The sequence below is a fragment of the Vombatus ursinus genome, unplaced genomic scaffold (assembly GCF_900497805.2).
Source record: "Vombatus ursinus unplaced genomic scaffold, bare-nosed wombat genome assembly UNPS02014962.1, whole genome shotgun sequence".
NCBI classification, from domain to species: Eukaryota; Metazoa; Chordata; class Mammalia; order Diprotodontia; family Vombatidae; genus Vombatus; species Vombatus ursinus.
Genome location: NW_020954740.1, coordinates 580824 through 596180, shown reverse-complemented (window position 1 = coordinate 596180; position 15357 = coordinate 580824). Strand labels below are relative to the sequence as shown.

At 34.5% G+C, this 15357-nt stretch overlaps 1 protein-coding gene across 2 annotated transcripts in view; it reads right to left on the bottom strand.

Moving 5' to 3' along the window:
- Positions 1-15357, bottom strand: part of ZFX (zinc finger protein X-linked) — a 58706-nt gene that overhangs the window by 5554 nt on the left and 37795 nt on the right. For both annotated transcript variants that reach the window (XM_027845449.1, XM_027845450.1), the window contains 4 exons: positions 2566-2715; positions 2227-2370; positions 1477-1611; positions 767-907 (listed from right to left, as the gene is read on the bottom strand). In XM_027845449.1, the coding sequence (XP_027701250.1) occupies positions 767-907; positions 1477-1611; positions 2227-2370; positions 2566-2715 (570 nt within the window). The remainder of the gene's footprint in view (positions 1-766; positions 908-1476; positions 1612-2226; positions 2371-2565; positions 2716-15357) is intronic.

Here is a 15357-nt window from a genome sequence, read left to right as displayed (position 1 = left end):
TAGCAAACGAAGCCATCTCAACGTTGAGATCTACAGTATCAAATCAAATCATAAAGGAAAAAATAACATAATACTTTTCCACATTTCTGTTTAATTCTTCCACAACTGTCATTTAAACTGAACTGAACATATAGCTAAAATAAAGACTAAAAAAAAAAAGCCAAGAGACCTTAAAATATTCCTGCAAAGAAATTACACTGAATGTCACTTTCATACCTAGACTGTCATAACATGGCTTCTTGTTTCCTCTTTTAAACAGGTTATGTTATAAGCTTAGCCCAGAAGAGTTGAGGAAATGCACCTCCCACCCCTCTTTACAGAACTGTGGGACTATGGGTGGCATATTCATAGGCTGTCAGACATGATTAGTTTTACTATACTGTTTCCCCCTGCCCTTTAAAAAAAAGAAACCTTTGTTATAAGGGACAGTCTGCTAGATATGTGACTAGGGAGGGATATATTCAGAAATAAACATGATGTAAAAACAAAAGATATCATTAAAACAGTGGTATCATGGTGGGGATAGGGGAAAATTTTTCATATGAATTAGAAGGAGTCAAGTTAAAAATCCTCTTTTCTCTCCACATCTTGAAGTTATCTTGCATTTTCAAATTTAACATACAAATTCATGTTTTTTGGTACTACAGCTTAAAAAGTATTGCAATACAGTGGTAAGCTCAAGATCATACTCCTCCTTTTACCCAAGGGATGACTGTTAAATCCCCAGAGAGTGAACACTGCACTAATGATGTTATTAACTCCTCACCTGTTTGGTACTGCCTGGAATCAGGTCTTCTCCTCTTCTTTGGTTTTTGTTTTGCCAGTCTGCCAAGTCCAGCAGACTCATCTATGTGCAAGAGGGCACTTGCAGTGCCATTCCGGTTTTCAATTCCATCAGTATTATTACCTAACAATGCGCATTAAAAACAAAATTATACAGTATTATCACTTTGAAGACTATTTGTATTATGGATTGTTTATTAATAACAACATTGCAAAAACAGCCATGATCCTCATGAATGACAGAAATTCCCCATCCTAAGTAATGAGTTATAGAAAAAAAATTTTTTTTGGTGATGGGGGGGGAGTCTAGGAAACTCCTAGTTGTCATTTTGAAAAAACACATTACAGCATTTTGCCCCATGGAGTCCCTTGTTGTCTCCCAAAATTGTAAAGCCACGGGGCAGATATTATCAAGATGGAAATTTTCAGCTTGGAAGTCTGTGTACTTCTTGCAGTACTTCCTTCTACGTAATATAGACATGAAGGAAATTCCTGTTAAAAATAGAGACAAAAAGTAGACTTTATAATCTTCCTCTATCCTTGCTGAAATTAAACAACCTTTTATAGGCACTGATATTTTAGCTTTCTGGGACTTACACCACAAAGAGGATTCTTTGAATGTGCACAGATGTTTATAGAAAAAGCACCAGCTTTTTGTTGTTCCCAGGACCTGAAAGTTTTCCTGAGACTTACCATAGGCTGCTGCCCAAGCTATTGGCATGAAAGTTTTTATTTCAGTGTCATCAATTTGTTGTTCATGTGCCACTGCTGCATCTTCCTCCCCAACAATCACTTCCATATAAACTTCATCAGCGATTTCTGCAACATCTAAAAAATAAAGACATAAGTATTAATAACATTTTCCATAAGCTGATTTCTAGATATCCATAGAAAGGCAGGTAAAATATAGGATAATAATAAACAGTAAAATGAAAATCTGAAAGCACAGGTTCTACTTCTCAATTACTGCTAACAACTTGTTCTGTGTCTGAAGGGAAGCCACTTTGCTTCTCTAAACCCGTTTTCTCATCTGTAAAATCAAGGAACTGGACCACATGATCACTGAGATCTCTTTTCTAATATTAATATTGTATGAGGGTGAGTCCACAGTTAATGTCTCTTTCCTCCTCTAACAGTCTCTGAGTCTAAATATGAGATAATGACATTTTTTCATTTTAATATAGTTACTACATCAATGAAGAAAAATAAATAAATAAAGGTCAAATTACAATCATCACTTGGTCTTTTTATACACCTGCTACCCCCTATAAAATTTTAGGCACACAAAGAAAAGCTTCATAGAGCATCTTTATTTTCTAGCTTTTGAAGTCACATAAATTTTTCTACAATTAGTGTTGCCATTACTGTCAAACATCAACTGAATTAAAATAAAGTCCTAAAAATTATATAAAATTTTCTCCCACAAAAAAGCCACCTACTTACTTAAATCTTCATCTTCTTGCTGAGAGTCATTTACAGTCATGTAAACCATCTTTTCCCTTGGAACACGAATACTGCTACTCTGATCAAGTAGTCCAACTCCATGATCATTCTCAGGTTCACTCTCCACAATATCCACTGTACCACCTAGTGGAAATGATCACAGAACAAAGAATTTATTTTCAAATTTCATATCTAATTAGTTACAGTATTACATTGAAATGTTTTGTTCAAAGCACTGCCCTTTCACTGAAACACTATTTCATAAAAGACATCTAAAAAGAGATAAGATTTAAGAAGTTGGGTTAAGATATATAATATGTGGTAAACATTTTATCTCACCTAAATCATCTTCTCCAGGATCAGCCTTAAAAATATAAACTTTGATGACTTCAGGGCAAGTGCCATCTACTTTACATGGGTCAATTTCAGATTCAGCATCCATGGTGATTTCAGAAGAGACATCATGTTCTATCTTCCCAGCATCATCCACTACAAAATTAAAATTGTAAAATAGGGCAAGTAAAACTAGGTTCCAATGAGATTAGTAATAACAGAACTACAAATGGAAAATATGTGGCTTTCTGCAAAACTAAAAATGGGAAGAAAAAAATACCTAACCAACATACACACAGACACACACACACACGAGATACACACACACAAGACACATACACACTTAAAATGGTAAATGTAACCTTAAAAACTACTTTTGTAATACTTAACACTAAAACTATATACCCATCACAACCTGTTCATTTCTATAGAAAGAATGCAGTAATGAAGTCAGGAAAAACAAAAAATATTTCCTAAGTCTTACTCATGACCTTTTGGTAAAATTTGCTTTTGATTATTATCAAGTCCTAAATAAAACACTGTGAAAAGTTAGATTGTTTATAATATTAAACAGCTAAACAAAATTCAATTTATTTAAAAAAAGTAAAAATAACCACATAACATAGTATCAAAACTCTTTAAAAGCACATATATTTAGGTAGTATTCCTGGTATACATAGGTATAAACGAAGTAAATAAAGACTGATCTTGTACAACATCTAAATAAAACATAAGAGAAAAATATTCTTATGCATCACCATGGTATAGAGGTGACCATCAATCTCAAAGGAGATACTTACTAATGAATGGAAAGGCTTCAAGTATGGATGACAGATTGAGAGTCTATACTCTGAAGAACACGAGCAAAATTCATAAATGCTGTTCACAAGAAAGCTAGCCACCAGGTGATAATTTTTCTTTATGACTATAGGAATTCATAAGGAGCATGTGCTTTTACTCAAGTATGAGGTATATAATCTCTTTTGCTGGAAGAAGTACCCATACCAGTGAAATCAATGGCTCTTTGGAATTATTAAAACAAATACTTTACTTATAGTTATATAGTTATTAACACATGCCAGAGGGAAAATTTGTTCAAATTTTTAAAAAATTAATTGCCTTAGAGGCATATTTAACAAAAAAACCTAAATAACATTTCCTAATTTGATGTGTTTGCTCACTTACTTTAACTGATCTGGGATCTTTCCAACACAAATACTACTACTCCTTCATCCATCAGTATAAATCCATCCCTACCTCTGTAACCTATGAAATTCTTATCCATGATCTCACCTAAATCCACGGTAGTCTTTTAATATTTTGTAGGTATCAGTATAACCACTGAGAACAATTTGCTTGATCTTGCCCCTAGACTAAGTCATCTGTTTTTCCAGTCATATGCCACAGATGTTTTCTACATCCTTTTTTTGCGTACAAGTCTCTGTGAGTGACAGGATGTAGCTTATTTATACCTACCATGCACTTCTCCACTGCTCTTTGGTCATTTGCAATTTTGATTCCTTGGAGAGAATAGTGTTTCATGATTTCCAGCTATATAGGAACCCTAGAAGAATATAGGTGCCAAAACCATAAGCTTTTGTGCCAAGCAGCAGCTTAAAATCATGGGAAGCACCAGCCAATTTCCCATATGCAATTCAACCTATTCTCAACCTGTTAAGTCTAGACTCAAGTTACTCTTCACTTCCTTCTTCAGTTCCTGTCCAAGGTGAATATACTGATAGATTAAGGATACTTATCCAACTTCATATATAATCTGAGGAATACCATTTCTTCATGAACTAATGGGCAATCTCTTCTCATTGAAGAGAAAAGCCCTACAGTATTCAGTGGCTTGATTAATCAGCATAATGTTATCTGCTAATAAAAGTATCTGGAAGACCTCAACATGAGTAAAGACTCTCTCTTCTCTTTGACCTCTACAAAGATATGAGTGAATACCTCGAGTGACTATGTCCCCAATCCTATGCCTCATAGAGCCTTTAAGGTTGGATTTTGCAACTAGAGTTATGATTTACGATTAATACTAATATTAATCTAGCTCTTTTTTTTTTTTAACTGTTGTATGTGTGCACAATTACAATGATACGGTCAACGTGGCCACCAAAATTATATGCTGTCTGAGAAAGATCTCAAAACTCCACAACCAACATAGGCAATCACATGAATATTCAACAAGAGATCCATAGGCTCATTTTCACCTCTGCTACTTTCCATTCTTCTGTGAGGTAAAATTGTTTAAAATCTCCCATCATTCTATTGATTCACTGATCCTACAGGATTACAGATCTACAGTTGGGGCATTTTACAGATGAGAAAAATGAGACTTAGAGGGCTTAAATAACGTGTCCAATGTCACACACAGAGTAGTACTACCCTCCTAATTGCTTTGTAGCTATGTAACTATGTAACTACGGCTAGTACCTCAAACTAATGTTTCTCTGGTAAAGATATCAAATTATTTGGCCAGCTTAGGTAGTTTTTAAGCTCTCCTGGCTTTTTTATGGCAACTACTTTACACAAACTGAGCTTCTCTAAGAAACAGAGATAATTGATAAGAATAGTTACTGTCCTTATTTAATCCATCTCCCATTTTTCAGAATCAACAGCTTGCATATAAGGACAGTCAGAATTTTTATAACTACATGATGTTCCTTCCCTCCTTCCTTCCATCTAGTCTATTCTAACTTTTATCTCTTCTCTAGCCAATTGACAATCCAACAGAACACTGCCAGTTGGATCTGAACGACCACGTCGGTAACCAGTCATTCCCTTTCTGTTAAGATATAGGCAATTTCATTTTTTAAATGACAAGATTTAGTGCTTCCCATATACAGACACAGCCAACTATAATTTTCTTGAAAAAATTATTCAGGATATACTGAAGCACCTAAGTAATCCAGGTCTCATGAATTTCTGGGATCAAGAAAGACCACATTTTCCAACGTATTTTTTGCTGTCATCGAGCCCACCTTCATCATGAAGTCACCAAGGAACTTGCCAAGTTCTTCACACGTTTTTTTTTTTCTCTCTCCTTCACCTCTACCCCCAATAGCAGATATTAGTGTATAAGTTATATACAGTCTGAAGGTACTTTCCTCCCCATGTTAAATAAGTAAATACTTCTACTAGGAATTATACAGATTAAAAAAATAAACCCAATTATTTTCAAGGGAGCAAAACTCAATTTCTAACAAAGTATTATCTGTGTAGTGAAAATACACTAACTAGAATCAGAAGACCTGGTTTCAAATCCCACCTATAACCCTTACAATCTGTGTGACCTTAAGTAAATCACTTCCTAGTCCCAGTTTCTTCATCTGAAAAATGAGGGAGCTGGACTTAGATGATCTCTGAGATCCCTTCCTACTCTAAATTTGTGCTTCTATGTCCCTTAGTCTCTTTGGGGACTTCCTCCTGAGGTCAATTGATGGTGATAATGATAGTAATATTACTTATATAGAGCGCTTACCATGTGCCAGGCACCATGCTAAGCACTTTACATTTATTATCTCATTTGAACCTCACAACAACCCTGGGAGGTCGGTGCTATTATTATTATTCCATTTTACAGACAAGGAAACTGAGGCAAACAGTGGTGTCACACTGCTAGTGAGCATCCAAGACCGCATGTGCACTCCAGTTTTACCGATTCATGTAACTTCCAAGTATTTTACATTAATCTGGTTCACCACATATATATCCGAATAGAACATATTTCAATTTATATGAGACCACATTATAATTTAGTTTCAGGAAAAACTTCTACCAAATCAAATCTGAATTTACAATCACAATTGGTAACAGTCAAAATCTCAACTTTTCCAATTTCCCCAGATTCTCAATTTTGCATTAGCTGCTACCACCTCAAATCAACTCATTGCTTTAAGTTACCTAACTTCCAAAGATGCATAGTGGCAGCCTCACATTCTTATTCCCTTCTTTTGGGTCCCACGAAGTTCTAAAAACTGGATCTTCTAACGATCTTTTAAGGACCTAGCACATGACATTCTGGAGATTTTTGCAAGTCCTAGAAATTAATGATTTAATGTTTGACACCTTTTGTCCAATCCCTTTGTGCAAGGTTAAAAACCTCCAATTAATGACACTTAAGAAATGAAAATTTGCCTAGATCTTTATAAATTGCCTTACTAACAACAATACAACTTTTCTTCAGTTCCTAATTAATTTTCTACTACAGAATGCAGGACTATACTGCTTTAATAAAATCATGGCCTTAAAAATCACAGGAATAAATTATCAATATTGCCAGTAGAAATTAATAAAAACTTCATAAAATATGCAAAAACAAGTTATCAATAAAGATCTTTTTCAAAAAACTCAAAAACCTCATAAGTTCTGGGAAAAGGAATAGAATGAGAAAGAAAATTTAGTTCAAGTAAATGACTAAGTAAGTTAAGGAAAGTTCTTTATAAAGTGTAGTATCAACTTGTTCAAGGACAGTATTGTTAAGACAAATATTCACAGATTGATTGATCTAGGAAGATTAGGCTCATCCCTGTAAGAAATTGAACACAGAACTCAATATTCCTAAAAACAAAGTCCTGGTTTCATTTCACACTTTTGAAACTGGTAAAGATAACAAAAGAGGAAAATGAAGGCAATTGTGGGAGAGACTTTGAGATGAAAGGCACAAAGGTGATATACTTACCAGAGGTGCTGAGACATATTTTTCTAGCCTGACCAGTGGGTTGAGTTATTTTTGATTGACTATTCTTATTTGTTCTAAAGAAAGCTTTTTTTTTTTAATGGAAGGGATAAGTCAAAATAAATTAATTTTAAAAATAAATAAAATAAAAATAAAAAACCAAAATATTCATAGCTGTACTCTTTGTGATAACAAAAATGTTGGAACTAAAATGAGACTAATCATTTGGGGGATGGCTAAAAATAGTGGCATATAAATGTGTGGTAGGAGAAATTCAAAGAAACATGGTAAGACCTGAAGTGATACAGATTGAAGAAAAGAGGACCAAGAGAATATTAAACAACATAATTATAACACTAAAAAAAAGTTGAACTTAAGTGAACTGTAATAGAAAACTAGAAAACTGATAGGAAAATATCATTTTCCTCCTTTTCCTAGAGAGGGAGAGATTGTCACACCCAGTTCCTAGGTAGGAAGCATTCAATGGGGCTGAGAGGACAAAGTTTAAAAAAATGACTGGCACTTAACCCCAATTGCCTAAAAAAAAAAAAAAAAAAAAAAAAAGGAATGACTGGATTAAAAACAAAATAAAACAGCAAATATTTTATATTAAAAAGACAGCCAGAGGCATTTAAAATAACATATGAAGTTATTTTGCTTTAGAATGGCATTTCATTTATTACAACCTTTGCTATAGAATATGATTATTAATGATTTTGTGAAGTTTCAGTAAAGAGAAAAAAAAAGGCAGCATTTTAATAATAGATACACTAAATACAACAGTGGTTGCATGCAAATTTCAAAATATGTGTACTTCTGAGAATGGCAGAACACATTTAAATGGAAACGGAATGATCCATCTTTTCTTCTACATTGATTTGTGAAACCTAAGTTTTCATAATCAAGGCCCAGAAAACAATAAAATGGTTCTACAAAAGAATCAGAGAATTTTAGAATTATTCAATTTGAAAAATGTCACCAGAAGTAACTATTAAATGAATACAATAAATATTTATTGCCTATATCCAGAGTGCAAGGTATTTTATATATACTACATGGAAAGAAGAAACAGTTTAACAAGTTTCTCCTAAAGACTAAGCACTATCCTTTAGAAAACCATAAAAGAATATTTTTAAAGTATTATTTGAACAAGATGGGATAAAATTTAGACGTCATTACATTTGAAAATAAGAATGGCATGTCTATTGATAGCTATACATCTACAAACCATCAAGTATGAAGCTTGAAACCAGAGAACCATTTAGACAGAAAATTAAATATATGACTCAAATTTGGAAAAACTATTTTGATCAACTGCTATTCTCTTTGACAAAACCTGACACTTTAAACAACAGAAAATAGTACAGTACTTCGCTATGTTAGTATTAGTTTAGAAATTAGCAATATACTTCATAGCAATTAACAAGCACCTCCAGTCCAAAGCTAATTAACTTTGGCAGTTTTCTGACATGTGGTTACAGCAGCATTGTAAAATGGAATTCAATGGTGGTTAAAATCTATTCTATGATCTTGTCCCCAGACTCAAAAATTTCCTAGCATGGACCATAGCATAAATAGCTGAAGTTTTCCCTAATGCAGATGTGTACCTACTACTACCTACAGGGATGAGATAAAATCAGATCAATCTTTACAGGGGTATGTGAGTAGTTGTGTGTTTGTTGGGGGAAGAGGATCAGGATGATAAAGCAGTGTTTATTCAGGCTGAAGTATGCTAGAAATAGGTTGGTACTCTTGGGAGAGATTACTAGCTTAGGACGTACCTGTGAGTAATTCTACTCCAGAATTAAGAATGGCTTTCAGGGTATTTAACTGAGTGCAATGTATGGCTGCTAGTATCCTATTGGTTTGAGTATTACTTTGGAGCATGAGATGAAGGGAGAGAGAACTAGTGCCTGTGGAACATGCCAGGGTCCCTTCAGTCCTGGAGCTGTGCATTTCACCCTTAAGGGTTCAGTTGTTGATCAAATCGCAAGAGATATGCTTAAGTCTGTATTCTACTTGTAGGGAATAGCAGATAAGAGATGGTACTGGTCTTTTTTTTTTTTTTTCCAGAAGTACCAGACGCTACACAGCAAGAAAACCTAACTATGGTACAAGCCTCAATATCTGATGATGTCATACTTTTATCCAGCCTTAGGAACCTGTTTCTAATAGAAAAGATAAAACAAGAGGCCTTAGCCCCTGACAAGGGTATTTCATAACATTAATTCATCTCTGACAAAAATGGGAAGGAGTTACTTGAATAGCAGTCATGTCTTTCCTATCAGCTCTAGCTATTACCAGCAAGGAAATTAAATGAATGGATGACTAGTACAAGCAACTAAGAAAACAAATTTGGCTCTTTTGTTTATACAAATTTTTAAGAGATAATTGGTTAGTCAATGTCATATTTCCAGCCAAAAAACAAAACAAAACAAAAAACCTGTTTTAATAATCAGGTTAATTTTTCCATGGAAATTAAAGAAAACCAAAAAGAAAAAATGAATTCTGAATATTCACACTGATACAATCTCCTAGGAAACTAATCTGTTCTAAGAAACCTATTCTAATTTAACAGCTGACAGACAGAATAACGATTGCCAGTGGCAACGATGTTTTCAGAAAGATAGCTACACTTGATTATCTCTCCTGACCAATGTACTGCCTAAAATATTTTTCAAATTAATTACTGTACCCTTCTCATTTAAAAGAATATGATCCAAAGAGATTTACTCCAAAAGTATTCCAAAATTTCAAAGAACAATATGGGATTAGAATCAAGAATACAAATATCAATTAAAGAAGATTACAGAAGGAAAAAGAAAACTGACATCAATTAACAAAAAGGAGCAATGACACAAAATAAAATCATCAAGATATAAAGAGATATGGTTGGATAACTGAAGACATTTTTCTCAGCTTAACTATAAATGAAAATAGGCATCTTTTCAAAATACAGTTCTAATAAGCAAATTAGGTAATTGAGAATTTAAATTGTTATACTGAATAAATATAAATTGATAGCACAGTTAACAATGAATGTATAATACTTCAAGAATTCATAATTTGTTGGTGTGGATATTCCCTTCGATCACTCAAATCATAACTCTTCTGCGAATGTCATATATAGTATTTGAAAGCTGCTATTGCCAAAAACAATTCATTGCCCTGTAACTAATGTGGTGACAAATCTCTCTAAACTTATCAAGGCTGTTTCTGTAACAAAAATAATACAGTCCGTCACCAGGCCCACACTGAAAGACTTTACAATATTTTAGGAACTGCCAGAGCTTCCACTATTCTAGCATAGCCCTTGAGAACCCAGGATGATCATGTGAGAGTAACTTTAGTAGAAGATCAGAAAACTTAAGTTTGGAGTTGGATAATGTGGACTCAAATCCTAGCTCTATGACTATCACTTTTTGTTGTTCAGTCGTTTTTCAGTTGTGTCTGACTCTTCATGACCATCTGGGGTTTCCTTGGCAAAAGTGCTGGAATGGTTTGCCATTTCCTTCTCCAGTTCATCTGACAGTTGAAGAAGCTGAGGCAAACAAGGTTAAGCAACTTGCCCAGGGTAACACAACTAAAAAGAGTCTGAGGTCAGATGAGTATTCCTGACTCCAGGCTCGGTACTCCATCCACTCTGCCACCTAGCTGCCCACTACTACACGTAAGAGAATGAGAAAAGTCACGTAACCTTGATCTTTAAGTTTCCCTTCAAGGCATAATAGAAAAGTAGAAAAAAAGCAGTTTTTTAAAAGCAAAGGAAAATCAATTATCTATATGGATTCTATTGGGGAAATTATGTCAATAAGCATTCTTTTTTTTTTTTTTTAATGTGAGGCAATTGGGGTTAAGTGACTTGCCCAGAGTCACAGAGCTACTAAATGTTATGTGTCTAAGGCCAAATTTGAACTCAGGTCCTCCTAACTCCAAAGCCGGTGCTCTATCCACTGCGCCACCTAGCTGCCCCAATAAGCATTCTTAAAGAGATATATTAAGATAAAAAGGGAGGAGGTAGCATGGTTACAACAGAAAGAATATTGACTTGGGCGTAAGAGGATATGGGTTCAAATCTCTTCTCTGACATTTTCCACTTGTGTGAGTAAGAAGTCATTTAATCTTCATGGGCCCTGGTGTGCTTAACAGTAAAATAAGACACTTGGAACAGATGGCCTTTAAAGTCCCCTTCCAGCCCTATGTTATTTAGATCTTTACAGTATATTTTTGACAAGGTTCCACACTGAAGGGAAAAAAAATACCATGATATTATTCTGTTCTGTCACTTAACAGGAAACTGGTTTAGAGATAGGAAAACAAGTAAGAGTTAAATGGGCATGTCTTTTTAAGGAGAAGTATTAACAGTGAGGTCTCCTAGGGATTGGTAGGAAACCTAGTTTAACATTTTTTATAAATAATCTGAAAGACAGGGTACCCTGTGAACTAACCAAAGTCTGTAAGTCTGTGCTCTTCTAAGTGGTGAGAGTCAAACCAATAGATGAAAAAGCTGAACATTTTTTTTTAAATCTCTATGACAAGAAAAAAAGGTGGCAAATAAATATGTATGAAGTAGTTTAAGGGGAAAAATAGCCTGGTTATACTTGGGAAATGATGGGCTTTTAGTTATCCACTATGACCAAGGGATGGTATCTCAAAGAAAGTGTTCCTGTAGCACCAGTCTAAGTAACATTTTGACTCAACCCAATATGCTACTACAGGTTTAAAAAAAAAAATCAAAACATCATTAGGAGAGGCACTGGAAATAAAACAAAAAAATCTGCAACATTTCGTTCAAATCTACCATGAACCACACTTGAATAAATTACCATATCTCAAAATATAGGATTTGAAAGAGTTGATATGCTACAAGAAGGAAAACTGAAATGATGAAAAACATGGTTTAGAGAAAATGAAGTTCTCATGAGAACAGATTAAAAATTAGGATTTTTCACTCTGGAAAGATAAAATTGACCTGGATTATTACTGGAGTCAATAAAACCATGAACATTATTTACTAATATAATTGAAACTGCTGAGTAATATAATAAGAGTGCTGGGTTTAGAGTCAGGAAGGTTTGAGTTCAAATCCTTTCTCAGACATCAGTAGATGTTTGGCTCTGGGCAGGTCATGTAATCTTCCTTAGCCTCAGTTTCTTCATCTATAAAATGGAGATAATAATAGCATGGTTGTCTTGAGAATCACAAGATACAGGCAAAACAGTTTGTAAACCTTAATACACTTTAAAAATAGCTATAATTAATATGGAAAAAATGGATTCAATATTTTTCAAATTCCAATTATCTGGAATTAGGTGGTACTTCATCCAACTTTAAAAAGGTCAATATAAAGGAATAAACAAGGAAGCCTCTGATCTTTTTCTCTTTACCTCTTTCTTATTTGGAAATTACATTCACTACCATTGCTTCAACTACCACCTGTAAAGAAGTAACTCCCAATTTTCTCTTTAGAACTGACATTTCTTCTGAGCTCCAGAGCAGCACTACCAACAGCTTATATGTCATCTCTGTTTAACAGTCCTACTGGCACCCTAAACAAGGCCTTAAACATTCTCCTTTTCTGAACTTTAATTTAGCAATTTTTTTGATACCCCTAAAGCACTGTGATAAAGGTGTTAGGGATACAAAAAATAAATAATTTATTCTCAAGGAGCTTACATTCTCCTAGAAATTTGGGGTTGAGTATCTTATACACAAACTAGTAAAACATAAGGAAGACTGAGGAAAGACAGAGTACCAACAACTGGGGAAGTCCAGAGAAGTCTTCATGGAGGTGATGAGTTTATTATTTCTGTCTGCCGCATTACTATTTTATCCATGCTTTCATATTCAAAAACCCTTGGAACTCCTCCATTTTCACCACTTCTCATAGATATAATCAGTTCCCAGGTCCTGCCAATTTCACCTTTGCACTAAAATTTCCATCTGTCTCCTCTCCATCCTCACTGCCACCACCTCAGTACTGGCTCTTATTATCACTAATAGCCTAACAGATTCCTGTCAACTCTCCTCCCCTTCCAATCCATCTTTCATTGCCATACTAATGATCATGCAGAGTTCTTGATTATGTCATGTACTAAGAAAAGTTCAGTGGTTCCATGTTGCCTATGGAATGAAATTCTAACCCCTTAGCCTGGTGTAGTGGATAAATCACACTACTCAAGAATCAGAAGATTTAAGGGTCAGAGTTCTGGCTGACACTTTCTAGCTATTTGTGGGTCTGAGTTCTGGCTGATACTTTCTAGCTATTTGTGGTCAAGTCACTTAACACCTCTCAACATCATATCATCTATAATATATAAATAATATTTATACTATCTCCATCACAGAGCTGTTTTAGAAAAAGCACTTGGTCAATGATGTTAACATTTCTTGAAGAGTGTAAAACCATAAAAATGCGAGTAGTTACAGGATTACAGACTTACAGCTGGAAAAGGACTTCTGACATCCATCTAGTCCAACTCTCTCATTTTACAGATGAGGAAACAAAGGTTTAGAATAGAGAAGAGAAAAGATCCTAAAACTGTGGTCAGATGAAAAAATCCAAAGGCTATGGCTGTCATCACGAAGCTGTTCATGAGGATTTTGTGGCCCTGACTCTGATGTCTATTCAAGCCTATATTCTAGTCATAATGGACTATCTGCCCAGTGAACATTCTCTGCATGATCCAAACCTGTTTCTTTGCTCACACTCTTTCCTATGACTGGAATACCTCTCTTTCATCACCACCTCCCCTAATCCCACCTTTGCCTGTTGAATTTCTACCCATCCTTTAAATCCCAACTCAAGCAACACCTCCTCTGTAAAACCTTATTGGATTCTGTCAGTGACAACCTTCCTCTCTAACAAAAATCAGTCCTCACGTTGCATCTTCTTGTTACTTTCTAGTACATGGACCACATAGTCTTGTTTTGTAGTTACCACAGTTTGTATATTTCCCTTTCTCCACTATCCTACAAACTCCTTATAGGGCAAAAACCAAATCATAATTAAACTTTATTATCTTCCTTTTGCCACGCATAGCACTTTGTACATAGAAGGCAATTAACAAATATTTGCTAACTGAATTAATATAATAAAAGGTATTGTTTATCATAATGGGTATAATGTATATGGATCTAGTTGTCCCAAGATATGGAACAAGCTTAATATAGAAATAGCTTCAAAAACTGTCTAGCCGGATTCACAGAAAACAGATCCATAACTGGTTATGAAGAAAAATATTGGGGCAGCTAGGTGGCGCAGTGGATAGAGCACTGGCCCTTGAAGTCAGGAGGACCTGAGTTCAAATCCAGCCTCAGACCAAACACCTGACACACTTACTAGCTGTGTGAACCTGGGTAAGTCACTTAACCCCAATTGCCTTAAAAAAAAAAAAAAAATGTTAAGTTTAAGTAGTCTGTCACTAACCTTTTAATAATGAGGCCAGGAATAATAAAACAGGCCTTTCCACAAACTATTCTTTGGTTTACCAAGCCAAAAGATAAACCACTAAACTTGATGTACCCTAAGCCTGACTAAGGCAATTCTCTTATTGTTTAATCCCAATTTTAGTCTCCACTCTAGAAATATATTAAAACAATTTGTTCAAGAAGAGAAAGTAAGTATAACATAATTCAACGTGTATAAGCAGGCTGGGGTAGGCACTACAACTTATCCTCCTAAAACTGCAAAAACATTTTGGTAAGGAGGTAGACAGCACAAATCTCTTTGTATCCTCCAAAAATAAGACTCTGTTCTTCATCTGTTGACATTTGTTTTTTTTTAAACAGTAAGATCTTCATAATAATATACTGTTAAAAGATATAAGCAAATTAACAAAGGATTACTATATGAATAATTTATCAAACTTATATATGCTAACACTATTTATTGCTCAAAAATGATGTACATTTTGCCATAGTTTAGCAATAACATACCAATGTAGCTTTTAATCATTCAAAAATATTTGAGTTGCTACTATATACAAGTGGACTTTCCCATTAAATAAAAGGTAAGGATAATAGCCTTTTAACTACATAAAGAGTTTGTAGTTATGTTTAGGAAAGATATGCCATTGTACAGTTTTCTATTTAAGGTAGTGTGCTGATTC